This window comes from Malaclemys terrapin, chromosome 4 (genome assembly GCF_027887155.1).
Source record: "Malaclemys terrapin pileata isolate rMalTer1 chromosome 4, rMalTer1.hap1, whole genome shotgun sequence".
Lineage (NCBI taxonomy): Eukaryota > Metazoa > Chordata > Testudines > Emydidae > Malaclemys > Malaclemys terrapin.
This window is the reverse complement of record NC_071508.1, coordinates 138,229,582-138,250,607: the sequence shown is the minus strand read 5'-3', so window position 1 is coordinate 138,250,607 and position 21,026 is coordinate 138,229,582. Positions and strand designations below refer to the sequence as shown.

Below are 21,026 nucleotides of genomic sequence, written 5' to 3'. Positions count from 1 at the left end.
CCCGTCAGGAATGAGAGGAGGGGTTGGATGGGGCAGGGGTCCCAGAGGGGCCGTCAGGGGAGGGGGGGGGGATGGGGCAGGAGTCCCGGGGGGGCAGATAGGAGGTGGGGGCCAGGCCACGACCCCCTCCCGTAACCGGCCCTCCATACAATTTACAAAACCTGATGCGGCCCTCAGGCCAAAAAGTTTGTCCACCCCTGCTCTAAAAAGTTACACAAAGTATAGCCCCATTTTGCCATCAGATGCACATTTGCAGCGCCCATCAAAATCAGTGGGAAGTGCATCTAAAGAGAGAATTTTGCCTTAGGTAAACACTTAGGCGTGTGTTTAGCATGAAGTAGAATCAGAAAAGTAAGTTCTAGCTTTAAGTCAGGAGATAGTGTTATTCTTACAAAGGATCATAGATAGGGCACTACCAAATTCACAGCCATGAAAAATGCATCACGGACCATGAAATCTGGTCTCCCTCCATGAAATTTGGTCTTTTGTGTGCTTTTACCCTATACTATACAGATTTCACAGGGAGAGCAGCATTTTTCAAACTGGGGTCCTGACCCAAAGTGGGTTGGGGGGGGGTGTCGCAAGGTTATTTCGGGGGGGGGGGTCGAGGTATTGCCACCCTTACTTCTGTGCTGCTGCCTTCAGAGCTGGGTGCCCAGAGAGTGGCAGCTGTTGGCCAGGTGCCCAGCTCTGAAGGCAGTGCCCCGCCAGCAGCAGCGCAGAAGTAAGGATGGCAATACCCTACCATGCCACTCTTACTTCTGTGCTGCTGCCTTCAGAGCTGGGTGGCTGGAAAGTGGCGGCTGCTGACCGAAGACCCGCTCTGCAGGCAGCAGCACAGAAGTCAGGGTGACAATACCATACCATGCCATCCTTCCTTCTGCGCTGCTAATGGCAGCGGCTCTGCCTTCAGTGCTGGGCTCCTGGCCAGCAGGCGCCGCTGTCTGGTCGCCCAGCTCTGAAAGCAGCGCTGCCACCAGCAGCAGCATAGAAGTAAGGGTAGCAGTACCACAACCCCTCAACTCCTTTTTGGGTCAGGACCCCTACAATTACAACACTGTGAAATTTCAGATTTAAATATCTGAAATCATGAAATTTACAATTTTAAAAATCCTATGACCGTGAAATTGACCAAAATGGACCGTGAATTTGGTAGGGCCCTAATCATAGATGAGGATTTTGCTTTGAAATAATATTCATGATATTTCTGAACAAATTGAAATTGAATTTTTATCTTAACTGGCCATCATACTGAAGGAATGGAGAATTCAAGGTCCAATAGCCCAGAGATTAAGGGTATGTCTACACTCTGGCTGTCCCGTGCCAGCTGACTCAGGCTCACGGGGCTCGAGCTGAGGGATGTTTAATTGCGATGTATACATTCCAGCTCAGGCTGCAGCCCGAGCACTGGGATCCTCTCACTTCACAGGGTCCTAGAGTCCAGGCTCCAGCCCAAGTCCGGACATCTACACTGCAATTAAAGAGCCCTGTGGGCTTGAGTCAGCTGGCACGGGCCAGCCAGGGGTTTTAATTGCTGTGTGGTGTAGACATACCCTAAGAGCCCCATTTATTAAAATTTCAAGAGGTTATACATTATCTTCGTGCTGAAGAAATTTGAGTGCTTCAGCTCTGTTGAAATGGCAACACAATCGGGCCTAATTGTGTTGTCAGAAATCCTTCTCTTGGCATACGCTTCATGTGGTTGGCTCTCACATGAGGCCATGTCTGCACTACAGAGCTTATGTTGGCATAGGTGTTCCAGAATAGACCCCTAGTGTAGATGCTATGTGTGCCAACAGAAGGAGTTCTGCTGACATAATAACAGCATCTCCCTAAACCACATTAGTTATGCCAGCAGAAACACTCTTCCCTCAGCTTAGTTGCCTGAATAGTGGGGATTCTACCAAGATAAGTATGCTACCTAGGGGATGTGAATTTTTCATGCTCCTAGCCGAAGTAGCTATGTTGGCATAACTCTGTAGTGTAGACCAAGCCTAAGACATCTCAAGGTGCTTTACAAAAAAGAATAAAAAATATAAATATATCAACAGACTAAGAAGTGAGACCCTGGTAGAACCTTTGGGGCAGAATTACAGAACTGGAAATATATACTTAGAAGAAGTAAAGACATATTTCTTAAGATAATTGACAGAAACCACCAGCCTTGAAATCAATAGATCCTCTGTAACAGATGGGAAGTGGGAATAACAGGGAAATTCAAGAACAAACACTAAAGCTAAGAGTTTTCAGAAATAGAAGCCTAGAGGCAAGATTTTCAAAGTGTCTGGAGATTTTGCATTTGTCAGTTTTTGGGTGCTCAGCTTGAGACACCTTAGAGAGGGCTCATTTTCAGAGAGTGACTGCTTAGTACTTTCTGAAAATCACATCACTTCTGTAGGTGCTTAAATATGGCCTTAGAAGTCTATCGTTAAGATGTTATTTTTGAAAATCTTAATTCTTAACTGTATGATTGATGTTCAGTTTTGTATAATGCACAGGTTATAAGAAACTAGCGTGTATCTTTTAGTCCTGGAAAAAGAAAAACTGAGCAGGCGTGTAGTCTGCGTGACTAGCCTTGATAATACATTCAGAAGTCAGTACATTACTTTACCTGGAAGGCATCCAAGGAGATCACAACATAGATCTAATCTGGTTGCTATAGGGGCAAAGTCTATAATTTTTTCAGTCAGTCTTGGTCACAGCCAAGCAATAGTTCTAATAGTTCAAAGGAATATTTAACCATTCTATTAATATATGGAAGGGCCAAATTCTCAGTTTAGATTAGATGAGCAATTCATTTTAGATTGTAAACGTAATGGGGCAGCGACCATCTTTTTATTCTGTGTTTGTACAGTGCTTAGTACAATAGGGTTCTGGTCCATGACCGGGACTCCTAGGTATTACCACAATCCAAATACATAATAATCAGCTGGCATAAATCAAAGTATCTCCACTGAGTGAAAGTTTTTATGCATTTTATGAGAACTCTGTGATATACAACATGCAGAGCTACAAAAAGCTTATGAAATATTAAAATTACAGGTTGTCACACCCCATCGCCATCAAGATTATTATACGAGCTTTTGTTAAATTAATGTTTGTTAGTTTGTTAAATTAATGTCATTGTTAAATCTGTTAAATTAATGTCAGCATTCTGTATTCGCTGCATTAGCTACTGAACTTTTAGAAAGGAAAATTGTTCGAGGTGTGGCAGCTTCTCCTAAAATTGTCATACTTGACTACAGAAGAAAAGACGTGGTAAAAGAAAACCATAGGTAAAAGGAAGAAATGTAACTTGGTTCATAGTGAGTCACTCTTTGTAGTTAGATAGTTTAAGAAGATATAAATTAAGTTTAATAAAGCTTGAAAATGTTGGGTCAGATTCTAGGTACAACACAGGAGGTGAGGAGAGTGGGGAGGACGGTGCAAAGGTGACCTTACACCAGGGGTCTCAAACTCAAATTACCATGAGGGCCACATAAGGACTAGTACATTGGCCTGAGGGCAGCATTTACTGACACCTCCCCCTCACCGCCCTCGGCCCCGCCCTCACTCTACCCCTTCCATGAGGCCCTGCCCCTGCCCTGCCTCTTCCCACCCCTTCCCTGCCCCCATTCCAACCCCTTCCTTGTGTGTGGCTGTTGCTTCAGGCACCGCCCCCAGCAGCTCCCATTGGCCGGGAACGGGGAACCGCAGCCAATGGGAGCTCCTGGGGGCGGTGCCTGAAGCAACAGCCACACACACCCCTGTGGCCCTCCTCCCCCAGGTTCCGTTGGCTTCTCGGAGCGGCGTAGGGGCAGGGCAGGCAGGCAGGGAGCTTGCCCTGCCCCCGGTATGCATCAGGCCAGAGCCGCTCTAGGTAAATGCTGGGGGATGGCGGGGGGGCCGTGAGGAGCTCGCGGGCTGCAGAAGATAACCCCGCGGGCCGCCTGTTTGAGACCCCTGCCTTACCCAGTATTGCCAATCCCAAGCATTCAAAAATCACAAATCAGGCCCCAAAATCATAAGATTTTAAAAAATCTCATAAATCATATATTTTCCTCTGTTTTTTTGAGTCTTTAGAGTGTCATGTTTTCAGGCTTTATTCCACCACCATGGGAGGGCTAAAAACTTTTTTTTATTTTTAAATGAAAGCTGCGATTTGTATGTAATCACATGACTCTAGCAGCTGGGGTTTTAAGACACCAACTCTTGAGAGACTCTTAGTAAAATCACAAAATTTGTCAATGCTGTACACCTCCAATATTCTCTGCTGCTGTAGGGTCTTATGTGGCATGCAGCATAACTTAGAGCAGCCTTCGAGACTGCTCTATTGTGTGGTGGCTCTGCATAGCCACCTAAAGGGGCTGCAGCCAAGTCTGGAACTGGACCCATTGTATTGATTGGGTGTATGTTTACAATATTTATCATTTATGTGGGAAGTGTTTAATAAAGGAGGGCCTGCTCCTGCCTGGGCAGAGTGTATTGGAGATCATGCCCAAGACATGATGCATTAGTTAAAGGGATATTGCCTCTATTGTATTTATACACAGTGCCTAAATCAGACAGTCGCAAACTGTGGGGCCTGGCCTCCTGCGCTGTGTTTCTGTGGGACCTAAAACTCTTGCTTCACTTATTTATTTACACTCTTATAACTAAGAGATGGCTGCCTGGGATTTTCTGTTAGATTTTTCTGTTTCCTTCTTCCAGCTTCAGCTAAGGGTTCTCCCATGCACAGCTGCAAGGACTGAGCAGATGTTCCTCTGCAGTGACTGCTCCTGGCCACCAGGTGCCATTCCACTGACAGCAGGGACTCTCTCTCCTCTGCTCTCCTCGCATCCTCCTTGCAGATGTTCAACCAGTGTGATACCAGTGAGGAAGGAGGCAGCAGCCAGTTGCCCTCGTGCTTTGTTGGCTGGGTGGTGCTAGGGGCAGTCTGGGGGCCCTGCTGCCTACCCCCCTCCCTATAGTGGTTCTATTGGAGTCCTGATCCCATGGAGAAACTTACTGGCTGCTCTACGGTTTCAGTTTGGGTCACTTCTTTCCTCTCTATCCTGTGGGCATAGAAACCAGCTCCTCCCTCTTGCTGAGCTTTGCCACGGCAAGGCCACGTAGTTCATTGCCCTTTAGTAACCATGTATGCCACGAAAGGCTGGTATACGATTATATGCAAATTTTGTCTCTAGTACATGGGGAGGGGCAGCCTGGGCTCATTTCCTTTGATACAAGCAGGGCCCGATGGTAAAAGGTTTGGGAGCTACTGGGCGAAGCAGGTCTGGCATAATACAGAAGTTACCTTGAAATGAGGAAAGGGTGTGAGGAGAGGGGTATATGTGTGGTGGAGGTGAGCAGTGAGATATGGCAGCTGGACGGGTATGTGGAGCCGATTAGAGGCTTTCCTCTATTTGCAGCAGGAGATTTTGTTCATTTCTTTGATGCAGGCTAGGATGGGTTGGTAAGTGTCCCAAAGGACACACCTGGTCCTTTCCAGCTGACCTTTTCCCATACTATTTTCCTGGCAGGCAAGCCTGGATGCACAGGGGTGGTAGGTGTGAGCTCCTGCTGAACAAGCCTAGGCAGGATACAGAATTTACTTTCCATGCTTGCTGACAGGATATCTCAGAATATGAAATATACTATTGAGTTCTCCAATTATACACTGCTCATCTTTTTCATGGAGTGTGGAAAAGGATTAAAATGATGGTGTATGGCCAGTGGAGTGTACAAGTTCCAACTTATTTTTTTATTTGTAGAGTTGATTGGTGGTAGCAAATTTGCATAAATTGGAGTAATGTATTATTTTTATTAGATTGCACCATGTTAGGTGTCATAGCATCAGTGTGACCCCAAAATTCCACTACACACATAGTGTAGGGAGGATAGGAGGATTAAGAAAAAAGCAGGTTTTCAGCCTGTTAGATTTTGGCGCTAAATACAAATGCAAGCATGTAGCCTTTCAACAGTTCATTAGCAGTGTAGGTGCTCAGTTGTTGTCTTTATTTATTGATGTGTATATATTAATATTTGATGGCACTCAAAAGGATGATAACATAAGAGGATGAGAGCAGAAACTATTTCAGGTGTGTTTAATAATTTAACATATTGCAATGATTTAATTTAATTCAAATGTGTTGAATAGTCCCTGAATGATTAAGAAGAAAGAATAATTGTGTTTTCTGTTTACTTGAAACCTCACAAATAGTGATAAGTGCATTTTATATTAGATTACATGCGCCTTTCCAAAATTATCTTCTGTTTAACTGAATCTCCTGTATTTTACTTGCATGAGTATGTACTTGTCAGGCGCACTTGGTATTCCAGAGATTGCGCAAACTGGGAATTCCTAGATGGTAATCCTCTGTGGTCTAACCTAATCCCTGGTCTATCCAGATTGCTGTTTTATTACAACTAGGGTTTCTGGGTTTTAGCTAGAACAGGAAAGAGTCCATTAAACAACACTGGCTCTGGTTTTTCAGGAGTCACTTTTAAAAATGGAAAAGTTCCTATCAGGGGACTTATAGTGAAATTTACATCCTGTTTACAGTGTCTGCTGTAAATCCCAGCATCCTGTCTGCAGTTCACTTCTTGATTGCACATAGCAACTGCATGGCATGCGACTTTTTGGTATGTGGGCTTAGGATGCAAACAGTCAGTAAATGAGATGTGCTAAAAAAGTTTTTATGAGTATTTGTCTTTCAGTTTTCAAGTAAACCTATAAAAACAATTGGTCTAAGAAGTTACCTGGTACTATAAGAGCCAAAACCCAACACTGAAAATGAGTAAAATAAACACCCGTATCCCCTGTAAAGAGGAAGGATGGTCCAGTGGTTAGGGTGCTAACCTGGAATGCAGGAGATTTTCTGCTCCAGAAGAGAGGTCCTATGTGACCTTGGGTAAGTTACTTAGTCTCTCTGTGCCTCAGTTTAGTGGTGGTAGTAGCACTGTCCTACCTCATAGGGATGCTGTGAGGATAAATAAAGATGGAGGGGTTCAGATACCACAGTAATGGGGGACATAGAAGTACCTTAGATATCTAGATAGGTAGAAACCTAATGATCACAAAACTCAGTATAATGAGACTTCTTGAGTTGGTGAATTTGCTTTCAGTTTCTGGGAATGAGGTCATAAGTAGGTGGTTTGGGGTCAGGGGCTCACATTTACCTGCTGCACAGGGGGGTGATATGATGATTAATTGATTAATGTCTGTGCAGCACTTTGAACACATAGGGCCTGATCCAAAGCCCACTGAAGTCTATGGAAAGACTCTTGTTGACTTCATTTGGCTTTGGACAGGCTTGTAAAACTTGATGAAAGTATCTTTATTACTGATTGATAACATAACACTGTATGGCTGGACATTAGCATCAGCTCTGGAGACTTCTTCTTCTGCCTTCCTATTACGAGTGAATGAAACTGCATTCATTGGTGGAGGGGAACGGAATAAATAGAAAGCTCTGTTTTGAATTTCCGCCCATATGGCAAATGTGTAATTATTTTTCTAAAAGTGCAGGGACTTGCCCAGCACTTGCAGCTAACTGGAATTGTGAAAATGAGGGGGATGGGCAAGGCGATGCTAGAGGTAATTCTTCGTGTTCGAATGAAAATGGTAATAAGATAGAAATAAATGAAGTTGCAGGATTGGTTCAATTATTTTAAAATAAGGTAATTGCTGTTTTAAATTTGCTGTTTTAAATAATGTAATTTAACTGTTTAAAATCCATATCTCTAAAAAAATCATGCAGTACCAAATACTTCATTGGCTGTGATATCCCAGAGATCCTGCTAATGATATGTTCACTGTATCAGAATGTTTTGACAAGCACTCAGGGCCAAATTGTGGCCATCTTGTGCTGGTGCACTGTACCATTACTTCCTGCTTGCAGGGAGAAGCAGGCTCTTCGGTTCTGCTACGTCCCGCCTTCATGCATCTGTGCAGGAAAGGATGGGAGAAGGTGGGAAGAGGGCATAACATAGATTTCTCCCCTTCCGCATGCCTGGTGGTGTAATTATACCAGCATTTGAGGGTAGATCTGCACTGCAATGTAAGCCCAGGGTTAGTAGAATCAAGTTAGCAGGCTCTGGGTTTGTTAATCTAGGGCTTGAGTGTCTACACTCATTGTAACCCTAGTTTAGGAATTGTTGAGCCAGGGTCACAATCTGGGGCTTCAGAGTCTACACTGCATCCGATGAAGTGGGCTGTAGCCCACGAAAGCTTATGCTCTAATAAATTTGTTAGTCTCTAAGGTGCCACAAGTACTCCTGTTCTTTTTGTGGATACCGACTAAGACGGCTGCTACTCTGAAACTGCATTATGTATGCCCCAAGTCCAACCACCCATATCCCAGACTTCCTAGCACCCAAAATGTGATCACTCCAGCCCTTTGTTCATGGTGCAGCATGGGAAAACCTGACTGTCCACCAAACTAGATTGTCCAGAGGACAAAGAAAGTCAGTCCTTAGAATTGTGGGATAGTTTTGGTGGACTCTTCGAGCACGAGCCCAATGGGGCTGTGTCTACATTGCAAAGCAATAGGGCTTGAGCCCTGGGTCCCAGCTTGACTCAGGCTTGGACCTTCCACCCCCGTGAGGTCCTGGTATCCTGGGTCTGAGCCCGGGTGAGTGCAATCTGTATGTTAACGGAAGGGGGGTTAGATTTGAGCCTGAATTTGAACCCTGGGCTTACAATGCAGTGTAGACATACCTGAGTTTGTGTGCTGTGACAGATCTATAGGTATCACAGAGTATTCCTTTCCTGGAGCAGTGAGGAGACCAGCTGGGAGATTGCAACTCCCTGACTCACTTTTTCCTTTGGGATGCTCTTGCAACAGTTCAGCGGTGCACTGCCCAGTACTATGTGCTAGATCGCATGCCGATGACCTAGCCTTTACTGATTAGCCTATTAAGTAGTGGCTGTGATTGTCCATTTCAGGACATACTAATAAGTGTCCAACAATTTCTCTTTATCATCAATTACTGTATGTAACAGATTAATTATTATTGTTCCCAAAAAAAGTTATTCTTTAAAGACTGACTTTAAAAAGCAAGAGAAAATCTGAGGGTTTTCAGGTGTTCTCATATTGTCAGATGCATGTTTGTCTCATCAGCTCCATTTTCTGGCCTGGTAAGTTTGGGCAGTGATTTTGCCAGGGGTGAAGGAAGTGTTTTATAGTTTTTGGTTAGCTTTATTTATTCTGGGTCAGTTACATTTTGAAAACTAGGGCAAGATAAATCCAAGGCCATTTAGAGTCCTATTAAAATGGCCAACAAAGAACTCATTCATACTCCTAGACATAAAAATCCTTTTTAATTAACCACATGATAGATACAAGAATTTGAGTTTTCATAAATCATTAAAGCCTTGGAGTAATGGACTAGGGGAAATACACATTCACCATAAAAATGAAGAAATAACCATCTGCCACTCTGCTAGGAACACGTCTAGAGTAGGATGTGTAGTGTGCATGGGCAGATGTGTGTATACTGATCTGAATGTTGTACTACACCTGGCTACTATCCAAAGAGCTCTGTGAGCTATTGGCTATTCTTGTACTAGAGCTTGTTATTGATTCATGACAGTTCTTTTTATGGGTCAGGAAAGTAAACCAAGCTGTAGGCTAGATGTGTGTTCAATCCTTACGCAGCCTCGCAGGGTGTAGGAAGGAGAAAGAACTCCTTACCCCCACCTTTGCATTGCTTTCATGATGTCTGGGCACAGCGGCAGCTGTAGGCTGCAGGGGCTGCACCATAGGTTTTTCCCTTAGGAGCAACTGGTAGGAGAGTGAGCAGGGAGGAAAGGGGAGTAGAGGGAGCCAATGCACCCTGCATAGGGGGGAGAATATCTGACACCATTAAATGGGTTAGTAAATTACCTGCCCCCCAGTTCAACATGTGAGACTAGTTGCCTAAGTAAAGACTATTCCCACGAGACAATGTTTGCAGGATCAGGCCCATAATGTGTAACACTTTTGAATATGAACATCGGAAGCAACTGGCCTGATAGAGGCAAAAGACACGTGCAAAGGGCCTCATGCTCCTCACTGTCTCTCAGAATCAGGCCCAAAAGCTAGTTCTCTGGCCCAGCAACAGCAGACTGTGTGTGAGCTAGAGATGGGACAAGAAAGGAGTGGAACCACTGGCTTCAGTGAAATATTGAGTCTTGGGTATACACTCCTTTTCAAACCGTAGAAATACCGGCCGTGCTTGCCTGCTACAGTCGGTAGCCACCACCCACTTGAAGTTCAGTTACATAATTGGCAAAGGCTCCATGATATTTCTGCAGCTTGAAATATAGCAAGGGGGTGTGGTTTGCTTATGTGCTAACTTGAATCTGATATCTTGGTGTTGTTTACCTAATTCCTAGAGCAGTAGTGATTATGATTTGCCTCTAACGCTGTATTTCTGTGTTTAATGTTTTTAATGTTATCCCCTTTTCAAAACAAAAAATATTTTGATATTCTATTTCTGCATGCACACAGTCTCTTCGCCTTTTTAATTTTGTTGTAATGTTTATTTCTTAAAAATGAACAATAATATAATCACGAGAGAAAATAAAGTGCTACATACTTTGCTGTGGTGGAGTCAGGGTGGAACTATTACAAATAATAGATATAAAGCATGATGGGTTATGGAGAACCACAGAAAGATTGTTTAGATGTATTATGCAAAGTATTATTGATGTGCAGAATATGAATATTTAATTCTGGGCAGATTTAGTATTAAGGCTTTGGTAGATGATCTAGAAATATGAACCAGAATTAGCTATCTACTTCTTTAGGTGTAGATCCTGCATTGAGCTCTGCCCCTTTGTCCGTACGGCATCTCACGTAATGGAGCTCTGTATGGGTGCAGAGTTTGATGCTAGTAAAGCCTGATGTAAGATTGGGGCTTTACAATGGGAATTTGTGTTAGCTCAGGGGTTCTCAAACTGGGGGTTGGGACCCTTCAGAGAGTCGCAAGGTTATTACTTGGGGGGTCGTGAGCTGTCAGCCTCCACCCCAAACCCCGCTTTGCCTCCAGCATTTATAATGGTGTTAAATATATAAAAAAGTGTTTTTAATTTATAAGGGGGGTCGCACTCAGAGGCTTGCTATGTGAAAGGGGTCACCAGTACAAACATTTGAGAACCACTGTGTTAGCTGTATTCCATGAGCATAATAAAGTACTTGCTGCACTGTGTGAAATGGGTTTCATTTTCTCGAGCAGAGCAGTAGGGCGTTTTTTGTGGGCATATGTTTTTGGGATCTTTCTGCAGGGGAATTGCTGGATATTCATTGTAGAGTAATTCTGCATTTGGCCTATGGTGCCAAGTGAACAAACCTTCTCTCATATTTATCTTTTGGATTATTTGTGCAGTCATATAGCAGGAACACTTTGGGACAGAAGGGCTGTTCAGTTTCACATGATCCTCTTTGCTAACATTTTTGTTTCTGCAAGCTGCTTACCAGTTTAGAATCGGGACTCATTACATGGTTAGAGATAACTCCATCCCCTAGATGGTTGCTAGGCTTTCAGTGCCCACAGAGCAGCAGCCCATCACTCTCAGATCCAGTCACCTTCTACCTCATAGTGGGAGTTCTGGTTGAAGGCTGTAGGGGCAGGCACAAGATTGGAGCAGTGCACAGGGCACTGCAGAACGGATCTGGACAATTCTGTCAGGCCATCTTTGGTCTGCTTTCCCCTCACACATGAGGGAGGGGAGGGCCATCAAGACACATCCCTCCCTATCCCTTCCCAGGCAGGTATTGGGCTCTAGGGGATGGAGTTATCTCCCCTCACAAAGCCTGTCTGTTTGGGGAATTGTGTTGGGAATTGTGAGGTGGAGGGCTTTGGAATTCACCAATTCCCAGCCTGAGGGGTAGGTCACAGACAGCCTTGCTGAAACCTCATACCAGCCTATGGATGGTATAGCCATTGCTCCTCTACACCCTATATGTAGGAGTTCTGGGCCTCAAGATCTATGTAAGTGCAGATCCCCAAACCCCTCCTCTGCTCACTTCTCAAGCAGACACTCCCTTTCTGGTGCACTGGGGCTGCAGAGGGCCCTGCGCATGGTCACTCTGCCTGCACCCTCTCCTCGCATCCTGCATTGTGTCAATGATGTGGAGGGCGTACTACCAGCTCTCCCCATCTAGATGAAAATCACACTTTGCAGATAAAGTTCATTCCCTCTGCTGGGCTGGTGCAGTGAGATCTCCCCTACCCTTTTCAGTCTGTTTTAACCAGTGTTCTAGATACATCATTACACAACTTAGCTAACAAGAGCACTATTTACAAAATGCCCCATGAGTGTGCATAGAAGTTGGAACCAAGAGAGAGGGATAAACACTGTACACATGTCAGAATTTGTTCTAATTAAGTGGCCAAGTTAATTGGTCTGGTTTAATCATCTTTCTAGTTGGATACCATAGGTCTCCTGTTACCTTGCACCTCAGATTTCATGGTTTTAATCAGGTGGGATGCAGGTAGTCGGAAGCTATCAGGGGAGAGGAAGGTTGGTAGCAACCTAAGTTGAATGAAATATATGCCTAAAGCCTGGGAGGGACACCAGAGAAATCAAAATAAATAAAATCACTCTGGCCCAGATTATGCCTTTAGATTTGTTCATGCAGCTCCCACTACCTTTAATGTGAGTCACGTGAGAGCATTTGATAATAATTGTAGTCGTATGCCAATTCACATACTATTCCTATTAGCTATACTGTATAAAAATGAAGAATTAAACACAATTAGATCTTTGGGGGGAGTCGTAAATAAAAGGGAAGGGAGGGAAAGAAAGAGAGTTTTTTGGTTTTCTTGCAGAGTCAATGGGACTTAGACCCCTCGGGATAACTGTTCACAGGGACAAAAGCCCTGTAGCATGGCCTCAACTTGCGGGGCTCAGGCTGTGGGGCTAAAAAATTGCTGTGTAGACATTTGGGCTTGGGCTGGAGTCTGAGTTCTGGGACCCTCCACCCTCACGGGGTCCCAGAGCTGGGGCTCAGGCCCGAGCCCAGACATCTACACAATGATTTTTCAGCCTGGGAGCCTGAGCCCCGTGGGCCCAAGTCAGCTGACCCGGGCCTGCAAAGGTTTTTTATCCCTGTGTAGACAAACCCTAAGTGATTTTTGACACTTTTGACAATTTTACCCTATATCTGAACTTTTAGAATTGCAGCAGTGGATTTATCTGACAAAAGGCCTAAGGCATTTGAGGCACATTTGGAAATAAGTTGAGGCCCAAGCTGTTTTAGATGTATTGCTTTGTAGGCTCATTTGTTCATTTTACTATTTGCATTAGCTGAGCTTTTAAAAAAAATCTTAAAGAACATTAAGATTCTCTGCGTGGATGGACCTTTTCCTCAGATCAAGCCCCATCATGTCCACTAAGAGTGCATTTTCCGGTTGTGGAGCTCCTTGGAGATGCTTTCATTTCTGAATGGAGGAAAATACCAGTTAGATTCCAGAAAATAATATTAAAATCCGTATAAAAAACCCACTGAGATAACTGAGGACAGAACTTAGATTTGAGATGGATTCTATGTTTCTCTTTGAAAAAGTGAAATAAAAATAGTCAAATTGTTTAATTAAGTGATTTTTCTTTTTTTACAGTGGAGCAGGAATGCATCCAGAAGAAAACCTTCACTAGCTGGATAAATTCACAGTTGGCAAAGGTAAGAAAATGGTCTCTGGAAGGCAATTTTGTCTTATTGTCTTGCAATAATAATTAGTCAGAAATGCTTTTCAGGTTCTGTATCTCAAAACCCTTTTTTTGTAAACATGCCATGGGAAATTTGAAGCAAATTCCACTCATTAATTAATATGTGTGAGGAATGATCTCCAATGTGTATTTTATATTGTTGTATTGTTGTTTATTTAAGAAATTTGGGAAAACAGGAACAGTGAAAAAGTTAGATTCCCCCATACATTTGGGGCCCTCTGCTGTCACATGAGCTGTAACATTGTGACATCAGTGATAACCACTCATCACTCACCCTCCCCCAGTTCTTTTGCACACCTAGGGAAAGTCACTGTTACCCCTGTTAGAGAGACAAGGTGGATGAGGTAATAGCTTTTATTGGACCAACTTGGTAACACTCATAGAATATCAGGGTTGGAAGGGACCTCAGGAGGTCATCTAGTCTAACCCCCTGCTCAAAGCAGGACCAATCCCCAGATAGATTTTTACCCCAGTTCCCTAAATGGCCCCCTCAAGGATTGAACTCACAACCCTGGGTTTAGCAGACCAATGCTCAAACTACTGAGCTATCCCTCCCCCCAACTTCTGTTGCTGAAAGAGTCTCTCACCGAAGTTGGCCCAATAAAAGCTGTTACCTCACCCACCTTGTCTCTCTAATATCTTGGGACCAACACGGCTACAACAACACTGCACCCTCTTGTCATGGCAATGGCTGCTTTTCATAACTGCTTTACCTCAGACTATGGTAGGTGTCAGGAGTAATTGTAATGAAAGCATACTGTGTTGGGATAAGTTACTGCTGTGCTGTTTGGGTTTGCACTGTTTCATTTCAAGGTTAATCATTTGTTACTTTCCTCAAAAAGGGTTACATGAATACAAAGCTACAAAATGACAGCCCCTTTTCTGTGCTTCTTATGGTTTTCCAAGTGTTTTATGTGAATACAAATTAATTTAATTACTTTGAATATATTTGTCGACAAGACACTGTGTGGTGAAATGTGGCGCTTCACAAAGATAACAATGTAATAAAATATACATTGAAAACAACAAAGGTGGAAGTGCTCTATTATTTAAATAGCACATATTTAAAATATTTTCTTTCTATTAAAAAAATAAGGAAATTCAATAACAAAAAAGTTTTTGTTTAACAATCTTTAAGTAAACAAACCATAAGAAGTAAGAAGAACAACGTTAAGAATATAAAAGGATTAAAAAATTGCAAAGTCAAAGCACTATCAAATTAGGAAATGCCAGAATAAGTGTTGCCCAAGGAACCTTAATTCAGTGCCCCTGTGGGTATGATTGTTATAAAGTCTTTAATTACATGCAGAAGTGATTATGTGAACAGTTTGGAGTAAGTGACTTGCCAAGCATCACATAGGAACTCTGTTGCAGAGGCAAGGACAAAATCCAAGTCTTCAGGGCGGCATTGAACTGTCCTGACCCAAGACCATCCTTTGTTTTCCTGCCGGCCTCTGGCTCATTCACTACACACGTACCAACTTCTGCAGCAAATGTGGCAGGGGTCCTACAGACAACAGGCTCCTTCACTACACAATCCCAATTCATCCCCAGAGCAGATCCATCCTGTGCATTGGACGAACCAGGGTTTTTGTAAAATAATAATAATATGGGATCATGTAATTAATGACTGTATCATAAGGTTACCATATTTTAGTTTTAAAAAAGGAGGACACTCCAGGGGCCCCAACCCCGCCCCTTCCCCGCCCCCAACTCCGCCCCTTCCCCAAAGTCCCCGCCCCAACTCTGCCCCCTCCCCTGAACGCTCCGCCCCCTGCTCCTCCTCTCCCCTGCTTCCCGCGAATCAAATGTTCGCAGGAAGCCTGAAACAGGGAGGCAGCAGGTAAGCTGGAGCTGGGGCTGGGGTGGGGTGCGGCGCGGCCCAGTCCGGCCCCCCTGGCCGAGTGGCTCCCTCTGGCTGCCGGCCGGCCCAGACCAAGAGACTCTGGCCCTGGCGTCTCCCGCCCGGCTCAGCTTGGGCCCTAGGGCGCCGGCCCCCGGCCGAGCACCCCCGGCCGAGCACCGCCGACCCCAGCCCCGTCCCGGCCCCAGCCAAGCACCGCCGGCCCCGGCCCCGTCCCAGTCCCGGCCGAGCACCGCCGGCCCCGGCCCCAGCCCCGACCCCAGCCGAGCACCACCGGCCCCGACCCCAGCCGAGCACCGCCAGCCCCGGCCCTAGCCCCGGCTGAGCACCGCCGTCCCCGTTCCCGGCCGAGCACTGCCGTCCCCAGCCGAGCACCGCCGTCCCCGTCCCCATTCCAGCCCCGGCCGAGCACCGCCGGCCCAGCCCCGGCCCCCAGCCGAGCACTGCTGGCCCTGGCCCAGCCCCGGCCCCCGGACCCGCACCACCGGCCCCCGGCCCCGCACCGTCGGGTGCTCCCTCCCTATTTTCTCAGACATGTCTGGCTTTTTGGGATTTCCTCCCAGACGGGGATTTGAGGCCCAAAAAGCCGGACATGTCCAGGAAAATCCGGACGTATGGTAACCCTATGTATCATAATGCATATGCACAAGGGGGCTGAATTAAGATTGCATGAGCAATGTTCATTCTGGCATTTCCTAACTCGAGAGTGCTTGACTTCACAAACTTTTAATCCTTTACTTTGCATTTCCTAATTTTTTATGATTTGTTTACTGAGGAGAGCAACCTTAACTAATGTTAAACAAGTTGTTTTTTTGTTGTTGCTGTTGTTTGTGAATAATTTTAGAACTGTACTTTGGAGAGCAAAATGTAAAAGAATGAATAAACCAAACAAATTTAAATATTCATGGTTCAACAGGGAAAATTAGCCTGGAAAGATATGTTTTAACTGTTGAATAACATGCACGTGGCAGAGACAGGTATGTGTGGTTATATATTTGTGTGGTGTTTTTGTTTGTTCTGGGTTTTTTTGGTGGTGGTGTTATATAGGCATTATCATAGGCTGTTTGTTTTATTGTTGTGTATTTGTGCTACACTGGAATGCATTTAAAACATTGGTTTAATTCAGTGAAAGTCAAGGATTAACAGAAATAGCTGCAGAGGAGGCAGGTACTTGTAAGCTTTCACAAATCTGCTCTGTCAATGCACTTTGGTCCTGACCTGCGGCGTGCCAGCTGTTCCAGTGCTGTCCCTTCTTGAGCAGAGATGGGCAGTCACAACGTGGTTTTGTGAAGTCTGCCAATAGCAAAGTTCATTTTCACTTATCTCCAGAGTCAATATTCAAACCTTAGGCTTCGCTGGTGAAAAGCAACAATGTTAATCAACTGCTCTTTCTGACCTTCATATTTTTCAAAGTTAGTTACTGGAAATTTTGCATCAAAATTGAGTTACCCTCTTCTTCTTAGCATCCTTAAAGGGATAGCTAGAAACATGATCATTTTGGCCTCAGTACAGGAAAGCGCTTTAGTGGGTGCTTAAGTCCACCCTTATTCAGGAGAGCATTTAAGCAGGTGCTTAAAGTTAATTGGCTTTAATTACTTGAAGTTAAGCACATACTTAAGTGCTTTCCTGAACAAGGATGCTTTCTTGAACTGGGGCCCTCAGCTTTAAAATAAATCCATTTTCTGTACTGTTCTATTGAAATAAGCAGAATAATGGTAAGTGGAACAAAAAAAAGGGGCAAAGAAATGAAAACTTTTTTTAAAAAAAGAAGCGAAACAATCAATGATATTTTGGTCGATGGCGATTTCAGGATTCAGTATATAACTTGCACCTAAATGCATTACTTTTGCAGCATACTCCTCCTTCCGTTATCTCAGATCTATATACAGACGTCAAAGAAGGTCGTGTGCTCTTGGACCTGCTGGAAGTACTTTCAGGTCAACAATTGGTAAGATAAAATAAAGGAATGAAATCCTGACTTTGGCCTAAATCCTGTAAAGATTTATGGATGTGCTTAACTGTAAGCATGTGAGCAGTCCCACTGGAGTCAGTGGGTGAGTATCCTGTCACTCCTTCCACTGCCAGGAACAACTGTCCCCTGGCTTGCAGGCTCTCTCATTCAGAATCAGCTGTCCCTGCTGCTAGGACTCAAGCAGCAAGAACTTACTGGCACTGCGCTTGAGCTGTACTGTGCTAAAGAGCAGGCTTCCTGTTGATGCTGCATCATTTAAGTCAATGGAAGCTTTGCCACTGGTGACAATGGATGCAAAATCAGACATCAGTCTTTGCAGGATTTGGGCCTTTATTGGTGAACAATCTAAAATAAAACCGATAGTCACAGCTGACTGTGCAATGTTTTCTTTTTATTTTGTAGTCACGGGAAAAAGGATGCAACACCTTCCAGTGCAGAAGCAATATAGAAAATGCCTTGAAATTTTTAAAGAACAAATCAGTTAGTATTAAAGTTAACTTTAAAATTCACTCTTCACACCAGTTTAGTTTGTGGAACATGTTCCTTCTTTAACAATGGTCCTCTTTTTCCAGATCAAACTCATAAATATTCATGTTGCTGACATTATTGAAGGAAAACCTTCCATTGTGCTTGGCCTAATTTGGACAATTATATTACACTTTCATGTAAGTATTGCAGTGATGTGGGAAAGTATTTTTAATAGAGGAAAAAAAGAACAAAAAATTGTGGAATGAAATGGTCACAAAATGAGATGAATTATGCATAAACACAAACCAAAAAGCTGCTTATGTGGTATGCCTGAATTGTTGGCTCAGAGAAGAAACATCTAATATGTTCTAATTGTACATTGTAGCTGCTTCTCTGAAATGGGTACTAGAGTCCCTGTTAGCTGAGCAGGATATGATTGACAGCAGTGTGATATGCATGTTAATTTTTTTAATAACTGGTTTAAAACCATGGGCCAGATTCTGCCTACAGATATGTGCACAGGACAGACAGCTACCTGTTCTCTGGTCTGGTGCCTGGGCCCAGCCCAGCCTGTAGCAGCCCAGAGCTGCAACAGGGAAGGTTCTTCTCAACCCTGGGCTGGAGCATGCTCAATGCAGACAGAATCTTTGGGGAATTAAGTTTGGGTGAATGGCTAAATGTCATGACTTTTAACGGGGATGGAACAAGGCACCTCCTGGACACAAAGGTCTGCCTAATTTCAAACCCCTACTACAAAGTATCGGTATGCCACAGCTTTTGAAAGAAAGGGTCACCAGAATGGGCAAAACAATGTATTTTTCTGTAGTTTTGTTTTTGGAAATCGCTTAACTGTTTTGGCTAAAATGTTCCAAACAAATTCAGCTTGAGGTAGATACTCAGCATGGAGCATATGAGCCCAACAGTTAAAGTTGACAGAGTTATAAGCTACTGAAAACCGTCTTATAAGAGGAAGTATTGGGCTACCGGCTCCAGCTATAATAAAATCATACTGGATTTCTTATTCTTAATGGGTCTCTGCATCTGATCTCTGTGATTATTCTTCAGAGTGAAGCATTGTTAAACTCTCCCCCTGTCTCTGGTAGATTGAAGAACTTGCGTGGACCCTTGGTAGTAGTTATAATCAGCCATCTCTTGATTGTTCGAGCGTCGTCGACTCATCTGTAAGCCCACAGGCAAGAAAAAGAGGTAAAGTTAAGAAACGGTGGAAGATGTCTGCAAAAAAGGCCCTCCTGTTGTGGGTGAAGGAACAATGTTCAATGTAAGTACCATGAAAGGCTTATAAATTTTGCATTTGCTTATTTTTACTGTGTTACCCTATAAAGGTGCTATATTTTGTCTGTTTAATTTCTTAGTGACTGATTACTAGATATAACAAAAAAGTAGCACATTAGAATCTAGTTGACATTTCACAACAATTCTAACAAAGCTTGGATTTCAGTTTGGGGCCTAACTATGTTGACATGGATCCTTTAAATATAAAAAGTTGGCGCTAACTGTACAAATATAACACTGATAAATAAATTGGCTTGTTTGGCTTTCTTTTTTATCAGCTGTCTCCATTCTCTGTGTAATGTGCCTACTGCAATGCTTGCATGCTTTGCCAGTTTTAATCCTGTTGGATTAGCATTTACTGGTTCTCTTAGTAACAAAGTTACACTAATCGTCCAAGAATTTGTTGAACAAAAAAAGCAGAATGCCTAGAAAAGAATCAGCATCCCAGTTCATGCATTCCCCCCCAGAACACTGCACAAGTCAAAAGAAGGCGTCTCATGAGCTAGGGTCTTTTTATAGAGTTAAGAAGGCTCAGGCTCTGCTCCAGTAGAGATTTATACACCTGCTTAACTTGACACGCTGCAGGTCATTCCATTGACTTAAATGAGAGTGCTAATCATGTGCATTTGGTTTTGCAAGATCAGGGCTTTATATTTGAATTTCTTTGAAAAACCATTGCCTGGCACAAATACATTTTAAAAAATATTACCAAAACCTCAGCCCTTTCTTTCTAGCTCTCCAGGTTACCTTTTCAGGTGTCACCCCACTAATGATCCATTCATGTTAGTGGGAGGTTAGAGTTAGGATGACCAGACAGCAAATATGAAAAATCGGGACAGGGGGCGGAGGGGGAGGTAATAGGAGCCTATATAAGAAAAAGACCCAAAAATCGGAACTGTCCCTATAAAATCAGGACATCTGGTCACCCTCGTTAGAGTGTTTGTCAGCACAGCAGGTGCTTTCTGCTGGATGTATATACAGCACTTGTCAGGAGTTGAATCTTTCTTACATTTTCTATATTTTTATTTGTTTTATTAAGGCTATGGGGTTAAAGGTATAATCTATTTGATTGCGATTAGAGTGGGTTTAACATATCAGTGACAGCTATAACATATATATTTAAGACCAATGTTGGTTTTTAAATCAATGGACCCTCATGTTTTAATCATGAAAGATCACTGACACTCTGCGTTAACCCCTGTTCAGATACCATCATACCCAGTATACAGAAACCGTTTTTTGAGAAGTTGTTTTCTCAGTACTCATTGTGACTCGTGCATCTTCTGTGTACATCAGTTATCATCTAGACACCAGATGCATTGTAGAAATTGTGGGATCCCTCTCTAAATATTTTTTTTTTCATTTCTCTAGTCCTAATTCAGTTGAACATTTTGGAAAAAAAAATCTTTCCAAAAATAATGTAATACATTTAAGGCTGGGATTTTCAAAAAGGCCTCAGGTAGCAAGATGCCTGACCCCTATTAGCTTGTAGAAAAATATCTGGGTTGCACTTGGCTAAGCTTAGTGTTTCATTTGTTGTTTTTTGTGCTGTAAAAGGCATTGATAGATGCCTTAAACGTAATAAATAAAAAAAGAAAATTTGGTCATCAAAGTGCCCTTGCAGCACATAGCAAGAAGTAAAAGCAGCATGATACTAAGCAATGAAAAATATATCCGTTTTTAAGTTTGTTGGACCGATTATATTGACTGTGCATAATGGGGCTGACTCAGCTTGCACAGAATTCATTGGAAAG

The 21,026-nt window shown here is 43.5% G+C and overlaps 1 protein-coding gene across 8 annotated transcripts in view; it reads left to right on the top strand.

Moving 5' to 3' along the window:
* The window catches only part of SYNE2 (spectrin repeat containing nuclear envelope protein 2), a 262,085-nt gene that overhangs the window by 26,675 nt on the left and 214,384 nt on the right, over window positions 1–21,026 (top strand). For all 8 annotated transcript variants that reach the window (XM_054026012.1, XM_054026015.1, XM_054026014.1 and 5 more), the window contains exons 3-7: window positions 13,567–13,628; window positions 17,392–17,487; window positions 17,914–17,991; window positions 18,084–18,176; window positions 19,083–19,258. In XM_054026012.1, coding sequence (XP_053881987.1) covers window positions 13,567–13,628; window positions 17,392–17,487; window positions 17,914–17,991; window positions 18,084–18,176; window positions 19,083–19,258 — 505 coding nt within the window. The remainder of the gene's footprint in view (window positions 1–13,566; window positions 13,629–17,391; window positions 17,488–17,913; window positions 17,992–18,083; window positions 18,177–19,082; window positions 19,259–21,026) is intronic.